Source organism: Pimephales promelas, chromosome 17, assembly GCF_988280905.1.
Source record: "Pimephales promelas chromosome 17, fPimPro1.hap1.1, whole genome shotgun sequence".
In the NCBI taxonomy this organism is placed as follows: Eukaryota; Metazoa; Chordata; class Actinopteri; order Cypriniformes; family Leuciscidae; genus Pimephales; species Pimephales promelas.
Window position 1 is genome coordinate 33,379,049 of NC_142785.1, and position 27,636 is coordinate 33,406,684.

General features: G+C 36.9%; 1 protein-coding gene across 2 annotated transcripts in view; it reads right to left on the reverse strand.

Moving 5' to 3' along the window:
• adamts14 (ADAM metallopeptidase with thrombospondin type 1 motif, 14) overlaps window positions 1-27,255 on the reverse strand; it is a 72,373-nt gene extending 45,118 nt beyond the window's left edge. The window contains exons 1-4 of one of the 2 annotated variants that reach the window (XM_039650758.2): window positions 26,868-27,255; window positions 25,999-26,378; window positions 12,039-12,195; window positions 6,078-6,274 (exon numbers count right to left, since the gene is read on the reverse strand). In XM_039650758.2, coding sequence (XP_039506692.2) covers window positions 6,078-6,274; window positions 12,039-12,195; window positions 25,999-26,378; window positions 26,868-26,946 — 813 coding nt within the window. In that variant the 5' untranslated portion in view covers window positions 26,947-27,255. The remainder of the gene's footprint in view (window positions 1-6,077; window positions 6,275-12,038; window positions 12,196-25,998; window positions 26,379-26,867) is intronic. The other variant, XM_039650747.2, reaches the window with a different exon arrangement.
• Between the last annotated feature and the right edge of the window lie 381 nt (window positions 27,256-27,636).

A 27,636-nucleotide genomic window follows, 5' to 3' on the forward strand; every position in this document is an offset into this window, starting at 1 on the left:
TGCCCTGAAGATGAGTAAACAGCCTCTCCAGATTGAGAGGAGACATGCAAAGCGCCTCCCCCGTGACGAAAGCATGCGCTCGCATTATTTGTAAAAGCGTCTGCGAATTTATGAGGTGAGACCCCGTCCGACGACCTTCACGAGAGGATCGTTTGTGTTTATTTACGGCGAACGGGCCGAGTGAGCTCTGGAAAGCCGCCTCAGTCTCTGCAGGACACATATACACACGTCAGGCCATCAGTCACAAGAGAACATGAACGTCTGACAGACACCGGGATAGAAAAACACAGTTTCTCCTGCTCTCCTGAGGCTAGAGACAGAAATAAGGCCACCGCTGGAAAGGGATAGGGCTGATTTTTCTAGTCGACTAGTAGTCGTTCATTCAAGCCGTTAGTCGACTAGTAGTCGTTCATTTAAGCCATTAGTCGACTAGTAGTCGTTCATTCAAGCCGTTAGTCGACTTGTAGTCGTTAATTTAAACCATTAGTCGACTAGTAGTCGTTCATTTAAGCCATTAGTCGACTAGTAGTCGTTCATTTAAGCCATTAGTCGACTAGTAGTCGTTCATTCAAGCCGTTAGTCGACTTGTAGTCGTTAATTTAAGCCATTAGTCGACTAGTAGTCGTTCATTTAAGCCATTAGTCGACTAGTATTCGTTTATTCAAGCCGTTAGTCGACTTGTAGTCGTTAATTTAAGCCATTAGTCGACTAGTAGTCGTTCATTTAAGCCATTAGTCGACTAGTAGTCGTTCATTCAAGTCATTAGTCGACTAGTATTCGTTCATTCAAGTCATTAGTCGACTAGTAGTCGTTCATTTATGCCATTAGTCGACTAGTAGTCGTTTATTCAAGCCGTTAGTCAACTTGTAGTCGTTAATTTAAGCCATTAGTCGACTAGTAGTCGTTCATTTAAGCCATTAGTCGACTAGTAGTCGTTCATTCAAGTCATTAGTCGACTAGTAGTCGTTCATTCAAGTCATTAGTCGACTAGTAGTCGTTCATTCAAGTCATTCAAGCCATTAGTTGACTAGTAGTCGTTAATTTAAACCATTAGTCGACTAGTAGTCGTTCATTCAAGCCATTAGTCGAATAGTAGTCGTTCATTCAAGTCATTAGTCGACTAGTAGTCGTTCATTCAAGCCATTAGTCGACTAGTAGTCGTTCATTTAAACCATTAGTCGACTAGTAGTCGTTCATTTAAGCCATTAGTCGACTAGTAGTCGTTCATTTATGCCATTAGTCGACTAGTAGTCGTTCATTTAAGCCATTAGTCGACTAGTAGTCGTTCATTTAAACCATTAGTCGACTAGTAGTCGTTCATTTAAACCATTAGTCGACTAGTAGTCGTTCATTCAAGTCATTAGTCGACTAGTAGTCGTTCATTCAAGCCATTAGTCGACTAGTAGTCGTTCATTTAAACCATTAGTCGACTAGTAGTCGTTCATTTAAGCCATTAGTCGACTAGTAGTCGTTCATTTAAGCCATTAGTCGACTAGTAGTCGTTCATTTATGCCATTAGTCGACTAGTAGTCGTTCATTTAAGCCATTAGTCGACTAGTAGTCGTTCATTTAAACCATTAGTCGACTAGTAGTCGTTAATTTATGCCATTAGTCGACTAGTAGTCGTTCATTTATGCCATTAGTCGACTAGTAGTCGTTCATTTAAGCCATTAGTCGACTAGTAGTCGTTCATTTAAGCCATTAGTCGACTAGTAGTCGTTCATTTAAACCATTAGTCGACTAGTAGTCGTTCATTTAAGCCATTAGTCGACTAGTAATCGTTCATTTAAGCCATTAGTTGACTAGTAGTCGTTCATTTAAACCATTAGTCGACTAGTAGTCATTCATTTAAACCATTAGTCGACTAGTAGTCGTTCATTCAAGTCATTAGTCGACTAGTAGTCGTTCATTCAAGCCATTAGTCGACTAGTAGTCGTTCATTCAAGCCATTAGTCGACTAGTAGTCGTTCATTCAAGTCATTCAAGCCATTAGTCGACTAGTAGTTGTTAATTTAAACCATTAGTCGACTAGTAGTCGTGCATTCAAGCCATTAGTCGAATAGTAGTCGTTCATTCAAGTCATTAGTCGACTAGTAGTCTTTCATTCAAGCCATTAGTCGACTAGTAGTCGTTCATTCAAGCCATTAGTCGACTAGTAGTCGTTCATTCAAGCCATTAGTCGACTAGTAGTCGTTCATTTAAGCCATTAGTCGACTAGTAGTCGTTCATTTATGCCATTAGTCGACTAGTAGTCGTTCATTTAAGCCATTAGTCGACTAGTAGTCGTTCATTTAAACCATTAGTCGACTAGTAGTCGTTCATTTATGCCATTAGTCGACTAGTAGTCGTTCATTTATGCCATTAGTCGACTAGTAGTCGTTCATTTAAGCCATTAGTCGACTAGTAGTCGTTCATTTAAGCCATTAGTCGACTAGTAGTCGTTCATTTAAACCATTACTCGACTAGTAGTCGTTCATTTAAGCCATTAGTCGACTAGTAATCGTTCATTTAAGCCATTAGTTGACTAGTAGTCGTTCATTTAAACCATTAGTCGACTAGTAGTCATTCATTTAAACCATTAGTCGACTAGTAGTCGTTCATTCAAGTCATTAGTCGACTAGTAGTCGTTCATTCAAGCCATTAGTCGACTAGTAGTCGTTCATTCAAGCCATTAGTCGACTAGTAGTCGTTCATTCAAGTCATTCAAGCCATTAGTCGACTAGTAGTCGTTAATTTAAACCATTAGTCGACTAGTAGTCGTGCATTCAAGCCATTAGTCGAATAGTAGTCGTTCATTCAAGTCATTAGTCGACTAGTAGTCTTTCATTCAAGCCATTAGTCGACTAGTAGTCGTTCATTCAAGCCATTAGTCGACAAGTAGTCGTTCATTCAAGCCATTAGTCGAATAGTAGTCGTTCATTCAAGTCATTAGTCGACTAGTAGTCGTTCATTCAAGCCATTGGTCGACTAGTAGTCGTTCATTCAAGCCATTAGTCGACTAGTAGTCGTTCATTTAAGCCATTGGTCGACTAGTAGTCGTTCATTCAAGCCATTAGTCGACTAGTAGTCGTTCATTTAAGCCATTGGTCGACTAGTAGTCGTTCATTCAAGCCATTAGTGTTAACATTAAGGTGCCGCCCTAGAATGAAGTAAACAAAGTTAGATCTAGTTTAACGAGTAGTGTTTAGCACACAGACATTAAATGTTTTCACCGAGGCTAATCTTCTGATATAAGAACCGGACTAGTTGAACTCACGAACGCTCAAACAGATGTTGACTTCCTCGTACAGTGATGAGAAACGCAGCTGTTCTCTGAAGGCGTTGAGCATCTCTAGTCAGCGTAACGCAGGACAAAACGCAATGCAAGCATTGTCCACTGTCCAGAAATCAGTCTCCAGACGGTAAAACACCCACAATGCCGAGCAGAGAAGCTAAACACAAAGTGGAGAGTGATTCGTCTTGCTTCCGTATGTCAAAAATACATAACTTCAGTGAAGATCTAAATCTAAAACACGATAACGCCGGCTGATCAGCCAAGGATGAAGATGATAAAGCCAAAAGAAAGCATGATGAAGGACATTTATTGGGGTTTCTTTACACATCGCCTTTCACTATAAAGCTCAACACACAAACACACACTCCCCAGACTCTGTGTATAGCCATAGTTTGAGGATGAATCTGTCACTAGAAGCGAGCCGAATCCGAAGCGAGCACAAGTGACTTCCAAACTAAGAAAATAATATTAATCCTAATCTTTTCTTGAGCTGTTTTACATTACAATAATATTTCACAAAATAAAACATGGAACTGAATACTTTTGTATTTATACTTATATGTAATAATGTCCTCATGTAGATAGCTAGCTAAACGTGTGTTTGTGTGTGTGTGAGTGTATATGTGTGTGTGAGTGTATGTGAGTGTTTGTGTGAGTCTATGTGTGTGAGTGTGTGTCTGTGTGTGTTTGTGTGAGTGTAGAGTGTATGTGTGTGTGTTTTCAGGGCGTGTGTGTCTGTGTGTGTTGGACCTATGAACCCTGGTCTCCGTCTGGTCAGTCACTGGTCTAGTGTGGGATCAGTCCACCGCTGCGCTCCTGTGTGTGTGTGTGTGTGTGTGTGAATGGGATCAGTCCACCGCTGCGCTCCTAACCGTAACTGTCACCGAGTGAAACCAGATCCTCTGAAAATCTGACTGGAGGGATTTTGCGTACGTAAGTAGATTAAGGTGGCAGGACCTGGTGGGACGTGTGTGTAACAGTCTTTTCTCTCTTTCTCTTTCTAGTAATCCTCACACAGGTTCCCGACAGCAACATGAGCAGAGAACCATGGGTAAAGAGTAAAGAGGTTTGAGGAGTGGAAGAGGTTATTTAAAAGGAGTCCTATTCTGCTTTTCTCCATGTCCATCTTTCTTGAGTGTGTAATGTTGATGTTTGACAGTCCCTCCAGGATTTCGCGATCAAAATGACTGATTTTGTGGGGGTAATTTCCAAAAATGTGCGATTTATATATAACATTTACCATTATAGTATTCAGTCCATCTAGAAAAACGCGGAGTTTTTTTGTGATTGTTGCGGGCAAAAAGTGATTGATTACGCGGCCCATTTTCTTTAAAAATGCGATGGAATATGCGGGATATTTATGCAATTTTATGCGATGAAATTGCAGGAATTTGCAAAAATTGAGGGAACTTGCAAAAATTGCGGTTTGATGAAAAAGAGAAAAAAAGTGATTCCCCCAACATCCTGTTCTCACTCGGCTAATGAAAGAGTCATTTCTTATTACTTCCTTTGATAAACAAGCATACTACATCATAGAAAGTGCTGGGAATATTTAATTTCTCATCTTGTTTTATTTCAGACTGTAACGAGTGTAAATAAGGTGTGGCCCCTTTAAGAGCTCTCTGCAGTGTTATATGTGCGCCTCAAACACCCCATGTGTGCGGGTAATTTCTGTTTGATGCTACTTCTTTTATCTTATGTTGTTTATTAAGTAACGATGTGACGGTAGAACGTGTGACAGACAGTTATTCGAGTTCGATTTGTGAGATGTCGATCGCCTCCGTGAGTCTGTCTGGCGTCGCGTAATTGCGTCACTTCATAACGTTCCCATGGAAACAGGGGGAAATGGCTGCTCTTGTGTGAAGCAAACGCAACATTTTTCAACTTTCTGCTAAGATACATGTGACTTTTTTTGCAACGAAAATGCGAGGATTATGAAATTACGCAAACAGCCCATATTTTGCACGGAAATCGGCAATTTATGCGGCGTATTTGAAAAAATGCGGCTGATTTTGCATTGAATTCAGCGATCGCATAATCGCGTTTTTCTGGAGGGACTGGTTTGATCATGAAAAATGTTCTTCTCTATATCAGTGTCAGTGTTTCTGAACTCCTGTCTCCAGTTTCTTCCGGAACACGTCACAATATTCCTCATTATAATAATTCATGCGCAGAATAAAGGGGCGGGGCCTGGTTGAGTTGGCGGTTATGGGAAGGGACGGGACATTTCCCAAACACACTCGACCAATCACAACACACCGCTCCAGCCGACCAATCAGAGCACAGTGTGCTTTTAGAAGGCGGGGCTTCATAGAGACAGGAAGTAAACAGAGCGTTACTGACAGACTGGGACGAGTGGAGCCGCAACAAAGGAGAATATGAGGAGAATACGCCTTATTCACGGCAGCGCCATCTTTGATTTTTAATGAGAATGAAAGCGAGGCTGTGAGGGATAGTCATGCATCTCTTCAATGGGCTGTACTGTTATTTAATGTGTTTTCGGATTGTTCTGCTCATGAAACACTGAAAAAATATCTTTCCAAGAAATTTCAGTTGACAAAAAACTCCCGACAATGTAAGCTGTGGAAAATTGTAAGTATCTAGCAGTTTTATTCAGCTTTTTACAGCGGATGCCATTGGAAACACGGTAAGTCTATCCCTCACAGCCTCACTTTCATACCCGTCATGGCGCTGCTCTGAATAAGGTGTATAATCGACATTCAAGCAGGAAAACCTGTTCAAGAAGAGCCTGAACACCTCAAGATGGCCTCTTTAAATACGGTGAAACTGCAACATCACTTACTATGTTCATCAGCGTGAGGACGTAGTTCTGCACGTGTTCTTTGCCGTGGAAACGCACAACCGAGTCGTCCACCGCGAGCAGCACCTCGATGTTGTAGTCGTCTTTCTTCGCGTGTCTGCGTTTGCGCTCCGTCTCGGACAGTTTCTCCTCCACCGCGTCGAGAGCGTTGGGAAGCTCGGCGATACCAAAGTCAGTGACTGGAAACACACAAGTGTATTAGTATAGCGCTTTTCACTATAGACATTGTTTCCAAAAATCATGATGTGGAGGTCTATAATGTCGTAATATCTTCATGCATTTAGAAAATTAGACTTGGGCGATGATATAGTTAAGGAAATGCAGTGCATATTCAACTTTTAATACATCAATGGGCGATAACATAGTTTACGATGGGATTTCTAGTGGTACGTAGGGTTGCCGCGGTGAGGAAAATTTCCCACCGGTTAATCGACGTGTGACAACACCGGTAATCCCGGTGTCACCGTGGAGGGCGGGGCGGTTAAATAGCTTTTAAATGCGTGCGCGTTATACTTTCACTTTCGAAATTAGCGTCAATTGGCAATTCAGCGTCAATTGCTTGAATGGACAAAAAAACAACTCGCTGATAATAAAACTTTTATTTATAGACAGAACTTTTATTAGCATAACGAACGAATAAAACATAGAGAGAACTTTTATTAGCATAACGAACGCATAAAATATACAGAGAACTTTTATTAGCATAACGAACGCATAAAATATAGAGAGAACTTTTATTAGCATAACGAACGCATAAAATATAGAGAGAACTTTTATTAGCATAACGAACTAATAAAATATAGAGAGAACTTTTATTAGCATAACGAACGCATAAAATATAGACAGAACTTTTATTAGCATAACGAACGCATAAAATATAGAGAGAACTTTTATTAGCATAACGAACGCATAAAATATAGACAGAACTTTTATTAGCATAACGAACGCATAAAATATAGACAGAACTTTTATTAGCATAACGAACTAATAAAATATAGAGAGAACTTTTATTAGCATAACGAACGCATAAAATATAGACAGAACTTTTATTAGCATAACGAACGCATAAAATATAGAGAGAACTTTTATTAGCATAACGAACGCATAAAATATAGACAGAACTTTTATTAGCATAACGAAAGCATAAAAATAACCCCAATGCATTGGCTGAAAAAAGTGAATATCGGCAAACTGTGGGCCCAAACAAATAAGAACCATAAAACGTTTATTAACGAATAAGAAAATAAAATAGGCCTAAATAAATTACACAAAGTTTAAATAAGATAAAACCCACTAAAAAGAGACGAATATAAAATAAAAACTTCAAAAAGGACCTTAGCCTACATAAATGAAATACTTTCGCTTTCGAAATAAGCGTCAATTGCTGGAATGGACAATAAAAAAAAAACAACTCGCTGACAATAAACTTTTATTTATTCGGCAAAGTTTGCAGATTGCCTCATTAACGCTTTCAGGTTTCATTTTTGAATTTGGTTTGAATTTGGAGGCGCTTTTGCATTGCGTTTTGACACCAAATCTTCCGCCATTATCTTGCTTTTCTGTAATTTGACTCGTTCTCGTCTCCACACGTGCTAAATAATAATTGAAAATTATTATTTTTAATTAATTCAAATAAATATTTTAGCAAAAACGAATACTTAAAAAAAAAAAAAGTCAAGACATCGCGGTGTCACAGTGGGAAAGTGATGTCACCGGTGATGGGGCTTAAAACCGGTAACACCGTCAATCGCGGCAAGCCTACTGGTACGTTCCAATAAAATACTGGTGAATGAGCAACTAGCATGAAATTCACATTCATCACTTCGTGTTGAGTCAAGACTAAAGAAAAGTTCGTCAACAGAAACAGATGGAGCGCTTCAAAAAGAAGTGTTAGGAAACAATAAACATTCATTATAAAACAAGAGTTTATTTCAGGAGCGTGCCTCTCCATCTGGTGTCTCCAAAGATAAAGACTCAAGTGATCACAGCGCACATTATTCACATTCTGATGAGTAAATGCAGACGTGAAAGATTAAAGGTTGTGTCGCGCATCAGAAGCAGAGGAGTGAACACAAGAGGAGAAGCGACCCGTGTTTGATGGTTAGAGATGAGACACTCGCTCGTGTGCTGCCTACGAAAACAGTGCTTTAAGGGAATGATCCGAAGTCTGTTCTGGAAGACACACAGCAAAATGATCCTGCCTTCTCAGATGACTTACGTTTCATACACGTTTATTTGATTCTTTAGGGTCTAAATGAAAACTTTCTCATTAGTATTGTAAGAAAACAGTAATTTTATCTGGTCAAAAACAGCTGTTTTCAGCACGCCGTTTCAGTGCATGTGCCTTTAAATGATAATGAGCTTTGCTGACTCCGCCCCTCCCCTCTGCGATTAATCACATCCAAAATAAAAGTCTGTGTTTACATAAAATATTTGTGTGTGCTGTATATAATTATTTTGTATATATAAATAAATACCTATGCATGCATGTATATATTGTAGAATTATTTGCGCTTAAATTCTGTATATATATATAAATACATAATAAAATAATTGTATATATGAATAACACATTTTCTAAATATATACATGCATGTGTGTGTATTTATATAAACAAAATAATTATATACAGCACACACAAATATATTATGTAAACACAGACTTTTATTTTGGATGTGATTAATCGCAATCAATGTTTGCACAGCCCTAATATTTTTATATAGTTTATATATATATATATATATATATATATATATATATATATATATATATATATATATATATATATATATATATTTTTTTTTTTTTTTTTTTTTGCTTTTATTTAAGTTATTTTAATACATTAATTAGACTAAATGAAAATGAGAAATGTTGGTAACCAGATAAAAAAAAAAAGTGCTAACATTTTATTTCTTTATTTTCAGTTCATTTTTTTTTATTTCAATAAATTAAATTTAGTTTTAATGGTCTTTGTTAACTATAATAACCCTGGTGTTTTCAATGCTTTTCAGAGGCAGTAGCAGCGCACTAGGTTTATTTCACATTTATGAATTTAGCATGAAGATTTCAGTATGACCAGCACGACAGAAAGGGAAAGCGATCATATCTCACCTCTGAATGCCAGAAATCTCTCTTCAGCTCAACAAATGGTAAATATTACGGCAAAGAAACTTCTGGCACTCTCCATAAACTAACGACATATGGTATTTACATTGACATTCTCTCATAATGTCAGACGTCAGAGGCCGGTCTAGACTTCTGATCATCACAGACTGCAGGTGTTGCACCGTACAGCTGCAAAACCGGATTTTAATTATTATTATTACTAGCGTTTTCATAGAGCAGTTTCTCACCGTAACCTAAAAACAGCAGGACTCCACTTCACACTAATCCTTCAATAATCGGGAGTATTACAGCATGTTTCTGCATCACTCACATCTATCACAGGATTTCTATCTACACTATTTCACATCACTTGCATCATTGTCTAAATGAAGGACCATGGGACAGCCGGACACGGGTTCTTCATTCACAGACGCTTTTCACAGAAATAAACACTGACAAACTGACAGTTTAGTGTCTAAGTGACAGTTATATAATAGTGGAAGTAGTGCTGAAGCAACTATCTGGAAAGCTCAGAACAAACCATCAAGTTTATTTCCATGTTTTAGTATTCGTAAGCAATAAGGTACTCGAGGCAAGTGAATAAGTCACGACTGAAGAGCCGTTACTTATTCACTTGCCTTGAGTACCTTACGGTTTTGTGTGGTAAACGGTTACGACACAATAAAAAATATTAAAGTAAAAAAAAATATGTATTAGTGCAACTTTCATGAAGTAAAATCACTAAAAGTCGTCCTTCCGCTAGAAAAAGTAGTCCCTGACCGTGAACAGCAACACGTTCCGATGTGTAATATGCCGTGTTTAATCATGAATAAAGCACAGCTATTGACCAATCAGAATCAATGGAACTAACCGTTTTATAATTTGAATTAGCTTTCATGCATATTACACATCGGAACGTTGTTGCTGTTCACGCTCAGGGACTATTTTTTCTAGCGGAAGGAAGGCTTTTAGTGATTTTACTTCATGAAAGTTGCACTAATACATTTTTTTTTTTACTTTAATATTTGTATTGTGTGGCAACCGTTTTATAAAAGCAATAAGGTACTCGAGGCAAGTGAATAAGGGGTTACTCCGCTCGCGTCGAGCCTAACAACGCCCTTCACTTGCCTCGAGTGCCTTATTGCTTACGAATATCACGGTACATGAAGATGATCATCATTCAGTACCAAAGGTTTTAGAAAGAGTCTCTTCTGCTCATCAAAAACACAGTAAAAATAGTGATATATTTTTATAATGTAAATCATCTGTTTTCTATGTGAATATATAGTAAAGTGTAATTTATTCCTGTGATTTTCAGCACCATTACTCCAGTCTTTAGGGTCACATGACCCTTCGGAAATCACTCTAATATGAGGATCTGATGCTCTTTATTTTTCATTGTATTTTTCAGGATTCTTTGATGAATAGAAATCATTTATTTAAAATATAATCTTATTTACTCTCACTTTTGATCAGTTTGATGAGTCCTTGCTAAATAAAATGACACATTTCAGTTTTGTATACAGTATATAAAGTATTACCATCCATATATGGAACCAACATAGTCTTTGTATGAGAGTTTTTATTGTAACAAAAAGATATAATAAATAATATATACGAGTCTGTGATAAATGATCTGTCCGGCCAGAGAAGATCTGCTGGTTTTCCAGAGTTTTGGACAGGATTATCCCTGTGGACCGTCTGAGTTTACGGCACCGGTGAGACGCTTTATAATGATATAAAGTCCTGCAGTTCCTCGTGTGATTCCAGCTCAGCGTTCACTTCAGTAATGAGCAGAAAGACAGTATTTCTGAACCCTCTGTGAGTCTCACTGGCTTGCTTGATTTTAATGAAGTGTCCGTCAAGATGATGTCAGGTGTTTAAAGTAACGCTATGGGTACGACACACAGTCTGACCAAAGAAAAGACGTGTGTGTTGATACTGGTCAGAATGAACAATCAACCGAATCTTACTTTTCTCAGTCACATTCAATCGAAAGAAAAACAAAATTGTGAAAATAAAATCTTACTATTGTAATTTTACAATACCGAAAAAATATATGAATTATTCATTATTATTATTACTGTTCTTAACATGTGTTTTTTAATTTTACAATAGTAATATATCTTAATATATTTAATATTTGTATTTAGTAATAAATATAATACATAGTAATATAATAGTGTTTATTTTAATAGTTATACTGTAAAGTAATTATTGTCCTTAAATAAATAGAAAAATTAACTTATTTTGTTAAATATTTAGAAATAATTATAATAATATATAATAATAATACACATTTTGTATTTTACCGTGAAATATTAATATTTCTTATTTAGTTGAATATTTTGTTTAATATTTATTTAGTTTTAAATATCATTATAATACATAATAATTATTAATAGTTGAACTTCTTATTTTGTTAAATATTTGTATTTAGAAGTAATAATTAGTAATTCATTCATTATTATTATTACTACCGTCCTAAATAAAGACTTTTTATTATACAATGATATATTACAATAGTTCTTATTTTATTTGATATTTTTATTTAGTAATAAAAATTATTATAATAATACATAATAATATAATCATTAATATTTTCTAATGTAAAAAATATTATTATTATTGTTCTCAAGTACTACTTTTTTATTTTACAATGAAATATTATTAGTAATATTTTCTATTTTGTAAATAATACTAATAATTAGCATTTTTTTAAATCATATTGTTACATAATAATACACAATTTGGGTTAAATTGTGCAGATTTTATTTTAAATCATAATCAGAACAAATGAAAAAATCACAATTGGATGTTTTCTCAGCCTCTGCTCACCTTCATTGTGGAGGTCATCTCTCCTCTGACCCTTGTCCCTTTTGATGGCCGATCTTCGGTAGACCACGTGGACGCGACCTTTGACCTCGACCTCCTGCTGACCTTTCTCCAGCGGCTCGATGAAGAACTCTTCATCATCAGTGCGAATCAAGCCTGCCTGAAACCACACAGAGATCCATCAGACAAACACCAATGAGCAGAAAGTGGTTCAAATATGAAACTAGCGGGATCATCCGCCTTGAAGACAGAAAACAGCTCGTCATAAAATCCATTTATGACAACAAAACGCCTTTCCTTTTTGTTTAAAGCTGTCGTTTCATCCTGAACGTGGCCAAGAAACAGTAACCAAAACAGGAATGCTATAAATGCACTTTCAGTGATCCAGACCATAATGCACTGTGTTTAGGACAGGACGAGCTGTGTGTTTATATTGGGTTAAAGGGGCGGTTCAGGATTTTGGACATCGGGCCTCATTTCCAAGTTAGCCTGTGTGCTATTTATCAGTGGAGACAGTTTCCAAAAATGTTCATCCAGTTGTTCCAGTGGCATAGTTCGCCGGTGCTAGGCTAGCACGAGTCAACATGGCTGTGATCACAAGAGGTAAAAACGATATAAATACTGTTGGTTTTCTCACAAAAACCGCTCGTTTGGTGTCTTAGGCCATCAGTGTGTACTTACATTTACGAGTCATTAAATCATGTTTAATCTGGACTTCTCTGTGCTGCTCTTTAAGGTGGTGACCATAGACCTGCATTATATGACTGACAGACCTAAAAATATCAAAATTGAAAATACTGTGGAAGATAAAACAAATCAAACATTAATTTCAAAGTGAACTATCCCTTTAATGCAGCTTTGTTGAGCAGAAGAGACTCTTTCAAAAAACATTAATCATTCTTACTGACCCCAAACTTTTGAATGATAATATACTAAATTAAGGAGGTATATAATTGTGCATTTAGCAAAATATAATATAGCAAATGTGATTGAAATTTAAACTGTACAATGCAGTTATCTATCTCATAAAATTGCAATTAATCCATGAGCTCAATTTCAAATTCTTTAATAGAATATATCTTACGCCGATGCGTATTAAGAAGATGTTTACCAACGCTACAGGCTTGTGTTTCAAGTGCAATAAGGATAAAGGTACATTCATGCATTGTTTTTGGCACTGTGACATAATTTTGTCATACTGGAAGAAAGTACATAGTGTAATGGAAGACCTTCTTGGACTACATTTCGATATGACCCCAGCTTTGTATCTATTAAATCTCAATGTGAACATTCTGTTTAAAAAAGATGCAGTAACACTATTTGTGATACTGGTATACTTTGCTAAAAAATGCATTTTGTTACTTTGGTCTGCATCGCAGGCTCCATCCTTCAAAATGTGGATATTACAAATCGCTGCATACCACTTGAAAAGCTCACTTACGATAAACATAAAAAATCTGACAGATTTTGGTCCATATGGTCCTCCCTTTGGGATTATATAAAGGAACTCCCTTAACTTCCAATCTAAAGGATGCTAAGTCAATGTAACCTTGTTTATGTGTGGTAGTTATTTTAATTTTTTAACATCTTTTATGTTGTGTATACCTTGTAATACAAATAGAACTTTGTTGTGATTCTATAAATGTAAATTATTTTCTATTGTGGGCAAACAATAAAAAAATAAATAAATAAATAATTGCAATTAGACTGAATAGAAATATTTATTTTAACCTAAAGTACAACTTACACATGAAGAAGTGAAGAAGCAAACAATCACGCTAACAGCGCCCAGAACAGCCTAGCATGAGCAAACAGCTCTTACACTGACTCCAGAACATGGAAATATCCAGATAACGCATGTGGGGTCACAGCCTGTCCATCATTTTACAATTCATTCTGGCCAAAACGACTGAAAAAGCAATCGTGACGCCTCTTTAAGCGCAGATATACACTAAATTCCACATATCAGCTCCACTGACTTTGAAGGTGGATATTTATAATACAGCGAGACGCCCCGGCCAGATCCATACGACCCGGAGATTTTCACACACGCAAGCTAGAGCAAACACACTTTCCTTCAGGCACATGAACATGCAGAAACGGAACAAAACAAACTACATTTGCATTTACAGAAAGAAACATCAGGATTTGGTTTTGAGCAAATTTAGGAATGAAATGTTGCATATTAATTAAGAGCTTCTTCTTTATTGCTGTCATGACACTCAATGAATGTGCATACTGTGTATAGAGTGTAAAAAACAGATGCACCAATCTCAATTCAGTATGCAAATCAACATACTGAGAAAAAAGGCCAATCAGAATAGAATATGACATCATCAATGTGACATTTTGAAAGAATTCTGTCACAGCAAATCGAAGGGAGATTTTCAAAGGCTGAAATGAAGGAGTTGTATTACTTGTATTAGTAGTAAAAGTCATTGTTATTTCTTATTACAGTCAGAATATGAGCCTGTTTTAAAACAAACCCAAACCGAGGAGCATCTTATACAAGCACTGGGAAAATAATAACAATGCAAATACTTTGAAATAACATGCACGACACTTGGGGGATCAAGAATAAGGTGCAATACTGTAAAACAGAGTTGTTGTTTTTCTAAAAACTAAAAAGATAAAAGAAAAGGCGAGCGTCCCGCAGTGAGAAGAGCCCAGATTCTCTCTTTATTGTCACCCCACAGCAAAACATGCAATTTGAGGGCGATTGTTTGTCAACCTATAATTTGCAGTCAGGAGCTCGTCCTTCTGTTGGAGGTAAACACTTCTGAGGGCCAGAAATAATGAAACAAAAGATTTCTATTTCAAATAAATGCTGTTCTTTTCAACTTTATATTCTTTAAAGTATCCTGAAAAAAAAAATCATGGTTTTCACAAAAATATGAATCAGGACAACACATAGAGCGATCAGGCATAACAGGTGGAGTGAATAACACTGATGATCTTCATAATTATGGATGGTTATTTATTGATACACAAGTGTGCAGTGTCTTAACTACATCTCTGACGTTTATAATCGGTAGAAGATTGAGCAAGTTATGGTTATTTAAAAAGTACATGCACCATTAAAACACAGTGTTACGAGTGAGCGAGCTGACTGTGGCAAGATGGCCGCCAGTGCGGACGTCGACCTCCATTGGCCAGCTGCGGACCAGACGTCTAGCCTTTATATCTATGATATTAGGCAGCAAGTGAACATTTTGTCCTCAACGTTGATGTGTTGAAGCAGGACAAATGTGCAAGCGTAAGGATTTGAGTGAGTTTGGCGAGTGTTCGTGGTTATAGACGACTAGAGGTTTTAAAGATGTTGATCTACCTCAAAGTTTGCCTTGATCATTCTATGCTTACACTTTTACATTTTGTAACATTTTATTATAAGATTTTTGTTTACATTTTTTTTGACTGCTAAAACTAATATAATTTGTTGTTTGCCTTGAAAAATATATTTTAAAAAAATAATTCAAAAAAGGTTATAAAACTAATAAAGGTAAGCCTTGTAAATATGTTTCTTGATTTTACTTTTTGTTTTGTATGACATGAGTGTTGTTTTTTATGGTCATCTCTGTGAAACTCTACAGGTGAAATGCGAAAAATGAGAATATCGCACAAAAGTTATAATTGTTATGATTATGTCTTAAAGCTTATGAAAACCCCAAATTCAAAATCTCAGAAAATTAGAATATTACATGAAATCAATAAAAAAAAAAAAGGATTTTAAATACAGAAATGTCGGCCCTATGAAAAGTATAATCATGCATATGTATATAGTTATGATCATCTGTATAGTTTCATCTGTTAATTTGTTTTACTGAAGTACATGTTGCATGATATTCTCATTTTTCGAGTTTCACCTGTACGTCTTGACCTGTGAGAAGAGATAGTGAGATCTCAATGGGATTTACCTCGTTAAATAAAGGATAAACAGATAAATGATCATGTTGAACATCACGCAGGGAAGCTTCACACTCATTAACACAGACGAACACTTCAACTCTTCATAATCCCATCCGTCAACACAATCCCACATCTACACACTCTCCGCTTTGTAATACCAGCCCGCTTTACAGGACTAGTTCCAGCTTAGCACTTCTTTCATCATGTTGTTCCCAACCTGACATGAATGACGACAGCGTTTTCGACAGATTGAACTATTTCTATATTTAATCCACTGACATCGTGTGTATCAGTTTTCCTGGCATGTCAAATCCCGCTGGCCTCGACTATACGTCTACGATGGAAACACAAATAGCCAGTGCTTGATACTGTAAATGCTCCTGTTCCAGCGCACATACACACATCATAATTAGCACACACACTTCAACTCATGAACTTCACACATTTAAAGCAAATCTGTGGGATCTTTGTGCACATTTGTTTCCCGCTGAGCAGAAATCTACGAAAGCTCGTTTTTGCCACAGAATAAAACATTTTAAAACATAATTGTGACTTTTTATCTCACAATTGTGAATTTATATATTGCAATTATTATTTTATTTCTCAGAATTAGGATATAAAGTCAGAATTGCATGATGTACAGGTGAAACTCAAAAAATTTAAATATCGTGCAACATTTCAGTAATTCAAATTAACAGATGAAACTAATATATTTAGCATATAACTATATACATATGCATGATTAGACTTTCATAGGGCCGACATTTCTGCATTTAAAATCCTTTTTTTATTGATTTCATGTAATATAAAAAATTTCTGAGATTTCGAATTTGGGGTTTTCATAAGCTGTAAGACATAATCATCACAATTATAACTTTTGCACGATATTCAAATTTTTCGAGTTTTATCTGTATACTCAAAATTGCGTGTTATAAAGTCAAAATTGCGTGTTATAGTCAAATTTGCGTATTATAACCTCAAATTGCATGTTATAAAGTTAAAATTGTGTGTTAAAAAGTCAAAATTGCATTTTATAAAGTCAAAGTTGTGGGTTTTAAAGTCAAAATTACATGTTTAAGTCAAAATTGCAAGTTATAAAGTCAAAATTGCGTGTTATAGTCAAAATTGCATGTTATGAAGTCAAAATTGCGTGTTATAAAGTCAAAATTGCAAGTTATAAAGTCAAAATTGCGTGTTATAACCTCAAAATTGTGTGTTATTGACTGAAAATTGCGTGTTATAAAGTCAAAGTTGTGGGTTTTAAAGTCAAAATTACGTGTTATACAGTCAAAATTGCGTGTTATAGTCAAAATTGTGTGTTATAACATCAAAATTGCGTGTTATAAAGTCAAAATTGCGTGTTATAACGTCAAAATTGCGTGTTAGTCAAATTTGCGTATTATAACCTCAAATTGCATGTTATAAAGTTAAAAGTGTGTGTTATAAAGTCAAAATTGCATTTTATAAAGTCAAAGTTGTGGGTTTTAAAGTCCAAATTACATGTTAAAGTCAAAATTGCAAGTTATAAAGTCAAAATTGCGTGTTATAGTCAAAATTGCATGTTATGAAGTCAAAATTGCGTGTTATAAAGTCAAAATTGCAAGTTATAAAGTCAAAATTGCGTGTTAGTCAAAATTGCGTGTTGTAACCTCAAAATTGTGTGTTATTGACTGAAAATTGCGTGTTATAAAGTCAAAGTTGTGGGTTTTAAAGTCAAAATTACGTGTTATAAAGTCAAAATTGCAAGTTATAAAGTCAAAATTGCGTGTTATAGTCAAAATTGTGTGTTATAACCTCAAAATTGCGTGTTAGTCAAAATTGTGTTATAACCTCAACATTGCGTGTTATAAAGTCAAAGTTGCGTGTAATAAAGTCAAAATTGCATTTTATAAAGTCAAAATTGTGATTTATAAAGTCAAAATTGCGAGTTTATATTTCATAATTCAAGATTTGTAATTTCATAATACTAGAAATTACTAAAGTGTGTGTGTGTGTGTGTGTGTGTATTAAAATAATAATAAATCATAAATTATAATATAAATAAGTTATTGAATCATTGTAATTATTTGACTCCCTGTGGTTGTTGGTGTGGAGCATGAAATAAACATCTTTCCTCCAGAAGAGCAGCGTGAGAGGAGATAATGACGGCTGGCTCCTTCATCTCGCTTCTGTGAGGACGGAGCATGTAAACATCAGCGCAAACTAGTGACGGCACGTCCAGATTTCCCAGAATTCAGGGAGGTCCGGCTGAGTCAAACCACAGAGATGTTGGACGCAGAGATACGCTTTCACAGCACTGCATATGCTTCTAAACTGGATTTGCTGTGGGTTGACTCTGAGGCGAGCGAGACTGAAATAGAGATTCACTGACAGCTGTCACACTCGCTTTTTAAAGGCTGCTTGATCATGATTTCACTTTGACTGTAGTTAGTGTGTAATGTTTGAGCCTAAACAACATCTGCAAAGTTACGACGCAATGAGAGATTAGTTTTGTTACAGAAATCGCTTTTTAACAGCTGATGGGGACACACGCACACACAAGCTCTTTAAGCTCCGCCCTCTAGGGACTACATGAGTAGTGACATCACAAACCCTAAAATTTAAATAAATCCCTCCCCCAGGAACATGATTTTTATTTTTTTGATTTTTATATTTTATATATAGCACATATTTATATTTATACTGTTTCTCTTTTACTTGTGTTTTTCCTCGTCACCCTCAAAAAGTGACATTTAGAAATGCTGTCTACATGTTGTCTCTTCTTCTCGACTCTCTCCCAGTTTGAACATAAAATACTAAAAGTTTTTGAAATGTTCAGTGCGTGTGTGTGTGAGGTAATCGCACGCATGCAGAGGCTCTTTCAAGGAGTAGTTCACTTTTGAAAAAACTTTTGCTGATAATTTACTCGCCCCCGTGTCATCCAAGATGTCCATGTCTTTCTTTCTTCAGTCGAAAAGAAATGAAGGTTTTTGATGAACACATTCCAGGATTTTCTCCATATAATGGACTTCAATGGGGTCCAAACGGTCCAAAAGACAGTAACAGTTTCAGATGCAGCTTCAAATGACTCCAGACGATGAATAAGGGTCTTATCATGCGAAACGATCGGTTATTTCAAAACTTATAATGCTAGCCTTGCTCTATTCTGTGAGGCGCGTTTGTAACGTCACGTAATACGTAATTACGTTCAAAAGGTCACGGGTGACGTAGCTGGAAGTACAGAGTCAGTGTTTACAAGTTGAACGCATAGGTTGAACGTGCAAACGAACTCAAACGCCGTTTACAAAAAAAGGAATTAAAAGGTAAAACAACGATGTCGGACGATTTTGATTCTGTACTTTCGGCTACGTCGCCCGTGACCTTTTGAACGTAATTACGTATTACGTGACGTTACAAACGCGCCTCACAGAATAGAGCAAGGCTAGCATTTGTCCTTAGAAAAGTTACATTTTTGGAATAAGTTTTGAAATATCCGCTCGTTTCGCATGATAAGACCCTTATTCATCGTCTGGTGTCGTTTAAAGCTGCACTGAAACTCATTTGAACCTTGGACCGTTTGGTCCCCATTGAAGTCCATTATACGGAGAAAATCCTGGAATGTTTTCATCAAAAACCTTCATTTCTTTTCGACTGAAGAAAGAAAGACACGGACATCTTGGAGACATGGGGGCGAGTAAATTATCAGCAAAAGTTTTTCCAAAAGTGAACTAATCCTTTAAGCTCCGCCCTCTGTGCCGGGAGCAGCAGCTCATTTGCATTTAAAGTGACACGCGCGTTTTTGCACACCATCAAAAAGTGACACTTTTAACATGCTATAAAAAACTATCTATGGGGTACTTTGAGCTAAAACTTCACACACACACTCTAGAGACTTGTGAACTTGTGAAAAGGGGAATTTTAGGACCCCTTTAAGACAGGTTTTAAAGTTAAAGCGTGTCCTCAAGTGCAAACTCTCCTGAGGTTTGTAGGGTGGGGGACGTTCTTCGACACACACACACACACACTTCCTGCGAGCCAAGACGTGCTGGTGTTGATGTTGGCGGGCTCTCAATCACACGCTCGGCAGCTGATCTATCTTTACCGTGACAGGCGTGTTTCCTGATCCGAGCCGTGCGATGATCTCATCGGCTTGAAGGGGACACCCTGCTATTCATAAACCCCGAGGATGTGCTTTCAGATGCAGTCGCTAATGCGCATCTCTTATCTGTGCTCACGCTGAGAGCAGCTGTGTGGCATTCTGGGATTTCTCCATCAGCGGCTGCGCGTCCGATGACCCGCTGGATCATGGAGGAGGATGAAGTGGAACAAACTTTTAATAACATCCTCCTCTCCGTTGCATAAGAGCTCTGATCCATCGATGCGCTCGTCAATAACTTCATGTGCACTGAATCCTGTACACTCACAGACTGCGGAGAAGAGCAAGCGGGTCGATGAGGCTTCGAGAACAGGGTCACACACAACCACATTATGTTTGCCACTCAAACTTTGCAGAAAACAGAATTTATTACATATTTATGCTTTTGGCTTGCTTAGTCAGGGTTATTTAATATTTAATATTTAACAATATTATTGTACTACTTTCATGTTATCACTGTGAAGCTGCTTTGATACAATCTGTATTGTGAAAAGCGCTATATAAATAAATGTGACTTGACTTGACTATTCAACATTTCTCACATTGAATATGCTTTTGAAATATTAGTTATTAAATCAGTGGATATTTGACTGGTTTTGTCTCTCACACATGAATTATGTTGAATATCTGAAGAGTTCAGATGCAAAAGCCTCTAAGTGCCATTTGAAATTTTCTTCTAGAATTATAATTTTTATCAATCTTATATATTTAAGTTCAGTGATTTCACTTAAATGGCAATGATAATTACCTATTAATTGTCATTTAAGTGAAATTACTGAACTTAAATATACAAGCTTGATAAAAATCATCATTAAAGAAGAAAATTTCAAATGGCATTTAGAGGCTTTTGCATCTGAACTCTTCATCTGTTAATTTAACTACACAAACCAGTTTAGCTCAACCAGTGACCGAGCAATGGTGTCTGAATAAAGTTGAAGTTTTATAAGCTCAAATGCTCGCCTTGCCCTGTGCTGTGATGACTCTCCTGTTCAAAGTCGTTTATCAAAATGAACGAATCTTTTTCTGAGTCAATTCGTTCGTTTTGTTCATCGAATGAACCAAATGACTCGGAAAAAGATTCGTTCATTTTGATGAACGCAGTGGTGGAATGTAACGAAGTACAAATACAGTACATTTTTCACGTATCTTTACTTTACTTAAGTAGAATAAATAGTGCATACTTTTTACTTTTACTTCGTTACATTTTGCAGCAATTATTCTACTTTCTACTCCATTTCTACAACTTCTGTTACATTTTCGTTACATTTTCTGATCAGTTTTTCCCCCGCCAAACCGTAATCTGACCGTCCGTCCGCAGCACGTTTGTCTCACCAGTGACGTTTGGTTGCCATAGATACAGTATATCAACCCGGTCACACTAAATGCGTATTTTTACGTGCATAGGAAACACACCGTGTGTAATAGGATTATGGCAAGCCAAGAGGTTCAGAATTACACCATAAATTAATCGCATCTACTGCCAAACATAGTTATTAATATATAGTAAGTATAAGCATGATGTGTATATTGCCTAATTGCAAGCTTGTTTCAGAAATGGTGACAATTTTTTCCCATCATTATTGAACATCGTTATAGGAGTATTAGGTTGAATGAGTTTTATTAATCATTAGAAAATAGACATTAAGAGAATAAATTGTTGTGCAAGTACTTTTACTTTTAATACTTAAAGTACATTTAAAATCAGGTGCTTTTTACTTTTTACTTAAGTATGGTAACTTGTTATTGTGTTACTTCTACTTTTACTAAAGTAAATATTTATCTGGTTATTTGTACTTTTACTTTAGTACTGAGATTCAGCACTTCCGCCACCACTGGATGAACGAGTTCGAACAGGAGAGTCACGAACGCGCATCACAGAAAAGAGCAAGGCGAGCATTTGAGCTTATAAAACTTAAACTTTGTTATTTATTTTTGAAATGGCCGCTCGTTTCGCTTGATAAGACCCTTATTCATCGTCTGGTGTCGTTTAAAGCCCTTTGAAGCTGCACTGAAACTCTCATTTGGACCTTGAACCGTTTGGACCCCATTGAAGTCCATTATATGGAGAAAAATCCTGGAATGTACGATACACTCACACTGCCTTCCTGTCCTTTTCCACACCGGGTTAACGTTTTAGCAGAGTCATCTTGAATATTTCAAGCTTGCACATCATAAATCGCTTCCGTTCCCCCGTTGTGTTCGGGCCTCGCGGTATCGGTCCGGTCCGGCACGGCGGCGCAGGAGACAGCGTGTCATTGTCCTGACACTCATTACCGAAGCGAGTAATCGATGTGGCCGTAATGAAAGATCTCATTGTGTGAAACGTGCGGGCGGGACAGAGGCGCTGTGTTCCTGGAGGAAATCACTGCTGTGACGGATCGGGTTGCCTTGAAAAAGCACAGCAGTTCTCACTGCCTCCGTCCTAAAGCCCTTTGATTAAACTAATAACAGTGAAGACGACAACACACACACACACACACACACACACACGTTCTGAAGTGCTGGAGTGTGTCGAGCGGCGTGTGACATGCACACTGTTTCCTCCTGAAACATTAGTATAGTTATCTGGTCTTCTTTAACAATCTTCTCATAAAATGTTATTTATACATCATTCATGGGACATTTTTCCAACGTTTTATCTGGATATTCTTTTACGACTTCAAAAGTAAAAAGTAACGTTCAAAAGTAACGTTCCCATAATGTTTGAAGAATGATCAAATGGAATGTGGCCTAAATTACCAAGAAAAAAGCCTTTAAAAAAAACGGACGTTCACAGAACATTCAGAAATAATGTTTAATGGGAATGTTAGCAGAATGTTGTCAGAAAACATTTTATTAGCTTGGCACAAACATATGAAGCTTATTTCCACCAAAGGTAATTAAGACTCTTCATTTACTTTTTATGACTTTTTTCTCTGAATTCTGCATTTACATCTCGCAATTATGACTTTTGTTCCCAGAATTATGAGTTTACATCTCGAATTATGACTATTTTATCGGGATTCTGAGTTTATATCTTAAAATTATGACTTTTTTCCTTGGAATTCTGAGTTTATATATCTCGTAATTCTGACATTTTCCCAGAATTCCGAGTTAGCATCGGGCAATTATGACTATTTTCTGGGGATTTTGAGTTTACATCAAGTAATTCTTCCTTATTCTTTGAATTCTGAGTTTACACCTCGCAATGATGACTATTTTCTCAGGACTATGAGTTTATATCTTCAATTTTATGATTTTTTTCCCTTGGAATTCTGAGTTTACATCTCGCAATTCTGACTTTTTTTCTCGGGATTGTGAGTTTACATCTCAAAATGACGACTATTTTCTCAGGATTATGAGTTTATATTTTAAACTTATGACTTTTTCTCTCAGAATTCTGAGTTTAGATCACGTAATTCTTCCTTTTTCTCGGAATTCTAAAATTATGACTTATTTTCTTGGAATTCTGTTTATATCTCACAGTTCTGACATTTTCACAGAATTCTGAGTTTACATCCCATAATTCTTCCTATTTTCTCAGCATTATGAGTTTATATTAAAAAAATTATGACTTTTTCTCTCCAAATTCTGAGTCTATATCACATAATTCTTCCTTTTTCTCGGAATTCTGAGTTTACATCTCACAATTCTGACATTTTCCCAGAATTCCGAGTTAGCATTTTGCAATTATGACTTTTTTCCCCAGAATTCTGAGTTTACATTCCATAATTCTTCCTATTTCTCAGCATTATGAGTTTATATTTTAAAATGATGACTTTTTCTCTCCAAATTTTGAGTCTACGTCCAGTATATCACGTAATTCTGACTTTTTCTCTGAATTCTCAGTTTACATCTCGCAATGATGACTCTTTTCTCAAGATTTTGAGTTTAAATCTTAAAATAATGACTTTTTTCTTGTAATTCTGAGTTTACACACCTCACAATTCTGACTTTTTTTCTCTGAATTCTGTTTATATCTCACAGTTCTGACATTTTCCCAGAATTCCGAGTTAGCATCTTGCAATTATGACTTTTTTTCAAAGAATTCTGAGTTTACTTCTCGGATTATGACTATCTTCTCGGGATTCTGAGTTTACATCACGTAATTCTTCCTTTTTTCTCAGAATTTACATCTCGCAATGATGACTTTTTTCCCCAGAATTCCCAGTATACACCTTTTAATTCAGATTTTTTTTCTCAGAATTCTGCGTTTACAACTTGCAATCATGACATTCTGAGGGACTCTTACAATTCAGATTTTTTGGTTGTTTAATTTCTTGACACCTGACCTGACTGCGCACAGAAATCTGAAGAAAAACAGTCAGAACTGCAAGTTGTAAATTAACATTTCTAAAACATGAGACTGAAAAATGTCAAATGGCAGATAAAAAGTTGCTTTTTTAAAGTTGTATTCTGTATTGTAAATAATCTTCCATACACACTGGCACGCCACATAACTGTGAGTTTGCGAGACCTGCCTGTTGAGTTTTGGTTTGGACACTTGTGCACTGAGGAATGACCACTATCAAGGGTGCACTTACTCAGGTTTAAAGGGTCCGAAGACTGAACTGAACCCATGCATCAGGGGTTTGGGGAGATTTAGGATGGTTTTGAACAAATCCTCAAGACAGCAAGTTTCCATAAGACGCCAGAATCCTCTAGTTCCTGTTCGGACAGTATGTTGACTGTTGCACAGAACTGATTATGGTTCAGCTGCCAAATGAATGACTCCTGTCATACTCGGAGTGTATTTGTGTAATGTGACCCTCGGATAAGGACTTTAGAGGGACAGACTGACATCATTAAGTGAAAGTATGGCCAGCGCTGGTGGGCATGTGAATCTTACGTAAGAGCTGGAAAGATTGGAGACTAGTTGAACATGTCCGGAGGGCAGCAGATAATCAGTGAACTCAGATTTATACAACAGTTTGAGTGCGCCAGTATAATGAATATAATAGTACCACCGGTATATAATAGTATCTTCACTTCTGATGCCCAGAAATACTGTCCATATTTGGAGCCCTCTTATGATGCCATATGCTGTACATGCCCAAAACCTCTGTCAATGAGTGGAGAGCAAATATGATGGCCAAAAAAGCTTTATGCTATTATAATGATGGCCAAAATAAAGGCAAGACACTTGGTGTTTTTTCATGCATTGGTCAATTTAGAGATTTTGGACGATATGTCATTTCGTTTCAGTTTATTTTATTGCACTTTATCTATTTGCATCGTTACATATCTTTAAAAAAAAAGGTTAGAAATCTCCACTTCAGCCGCATAGTTGTTTTATTCAGAAGTCAACACAGGCTATTTGTTGACAAGTGCATCAAAAAAAGTTCATCAAAGTTGTCCAAACACAAGAATGTTCAAAATTCATGTATAACTTTGATTAAAGGTTTTGACCCACTTCTAATGTTTACTACTTTATAATCTGATTTTATACAACACTATTCCTAAAAACATATATTTAATCTCCTCTGTAAAAACTAAAAACCTTCAACCCACCCAAATAAATATGTAGGAGAATTTTCATCCAATGTGCAAATTTCATCCAAATGAACACTCTAAAAAATGCTGGGTTGTTTTAACCCAACTTTGGGTCAAATATGGACTAACCCAGCCGTTGGGTTAAATTTTTACATTACATTTTTAACCCAACATTTCAGGTTTGTCCATATTTGACCCAAAATTGGGTTAAAACAACCCAGCATTTTAGAGTGAATGCATATTTAATTAGAGAACGGCTGATTTGCATGTTTAAACAATGCATGGTGATATTGATTAGTTAAACTTTTAACCTATTCACCAAGAAAATGCTCCACATCTATTTATTACGCACAAAAAATGCGCTAAGTTTGCATCTCGCTGCTCTGAGACAAAGCTGCGCACACACTTATGAAGCCCAAGATTGACATCATCTCAGGAGTTGTTACTCACCAGTCCATCGCAGTTACTGATGGCCACCGAGGCCTTCGGCATGTCCGTTACATCCCCGGTAAACACACAGTCTCCGAGCATGCGCTCTTTGGCCTGCTCCTCGAAGTCCTCCTGCCACTGGACGAGAGCTCCGGGGGCCACGAGTCTCCTGTTGGCCCTCAGGCGCAAGTGCAGCTCCTTTCCGAACACCGTGACGTTGAAGAACAGCTGCTGCGCGTTGAGGGAGTCGCGAGGCGTCACGGGCGCGTCGCGCGGGACGCGTTTCCTCCCGGATGATGACGCTCTCGCGGTGGAGAGCACGTGAGACACGAACCGGCCGCGCGCGTCCGTGCTGAACGGGACCATCAGGCCGAACTCACTCAACTTACCGGACAGATTCCCTGACAGACACAAACAGGATTATATTACTGACAGGAGATCGCATAGGGCCACTTATGTAAACAAGCGGGCAACTGAGATATGCTAAATTAAAATTAATAAATAAATCGATTAAATACAAGAAGGAATGTTTTATGAATATAAAATTTCTAATGTTATGGATACACTTTATTTTAAAATGACTTTGTTACAGTGAGTAGGCTAATAATAATTGACTAATGTATAGGGTTATGGTTTAGTTGCATGCAATTATGCAAAATAAAGTGTTATGGATGAACATGCACAAATTATTCTTCAGGCCCTTGACTTTTATGAATAAATATGAAATGCATGATCATTTCAATAAAAGAAGGGGAAAGGAATGGTTTATGAATCTAAAAATAGACATATTAAGGTTATGCATGCATAACTTCTTTGTTTTTAACTCGCTAAAAGTTGAGAACATCCAGCTGAAAAACACAGATAAAGTCGTATAAATCAGCTTCTCTTACCATGAGATTTTGCAGCCTGTCTATAGTCCAGAAATAAGAGGTTTATCGTACAGTACATGAATAGATAAACATAATCCATAGCTGCCAATGCACGAAACTTTTCTTCGGGAAGTCGACTGTGAACTCTCCTCCTGGACGCGTTTCATGAGGAACAGTGTGTTTGAGAAAGTTGCGACGAACTGCGAGTGTCACCGAGTGTGTGTGTGTGTGTGTGTGTGCACAGTTCTGATGGACTGAAGTGGAGTCTCACACGGGACGTCCCATCACTGACGAGAGCTCGAGCCCGCCTGAAGCTCCACACGTGGAAGATCGCGTCTTTAATGGGCCAATGTGCTTTCGATCAGAGGGAATTCAGTGCCTGAGAGTACTTTAATGCATTGGAAAGTCACTGTGGTGCTGCTTTTGTTGAACTATTTCGCGCATTTACACTGCGGAGGGAAAAGGGCAACTTTGAAAAGGGCATTTAAAGGGACAGTTCACCCAAAAACAAAAAACAGTGCACCCTAGTTTCCATAACCAAGTCATAAAAAACAGCATGCACACTATTCCAAGTCACAAACTTTGACATGCAAAGTCTTAAAGGGGTAAATTCTGTCATTATTTCTCATGTCGCTCGAAACACAGACCGTTGACAGTCTACGCAACTACTATTCAAGCCTCAGAAAGTGAAGACATCAGTAAATTACTCCAGTGGTTTAATCTCACTGTTAGACCTTACCAGGTTTTTTACAGTAAAATATTGGCAACACTATTGCCAGTAATTTACTGT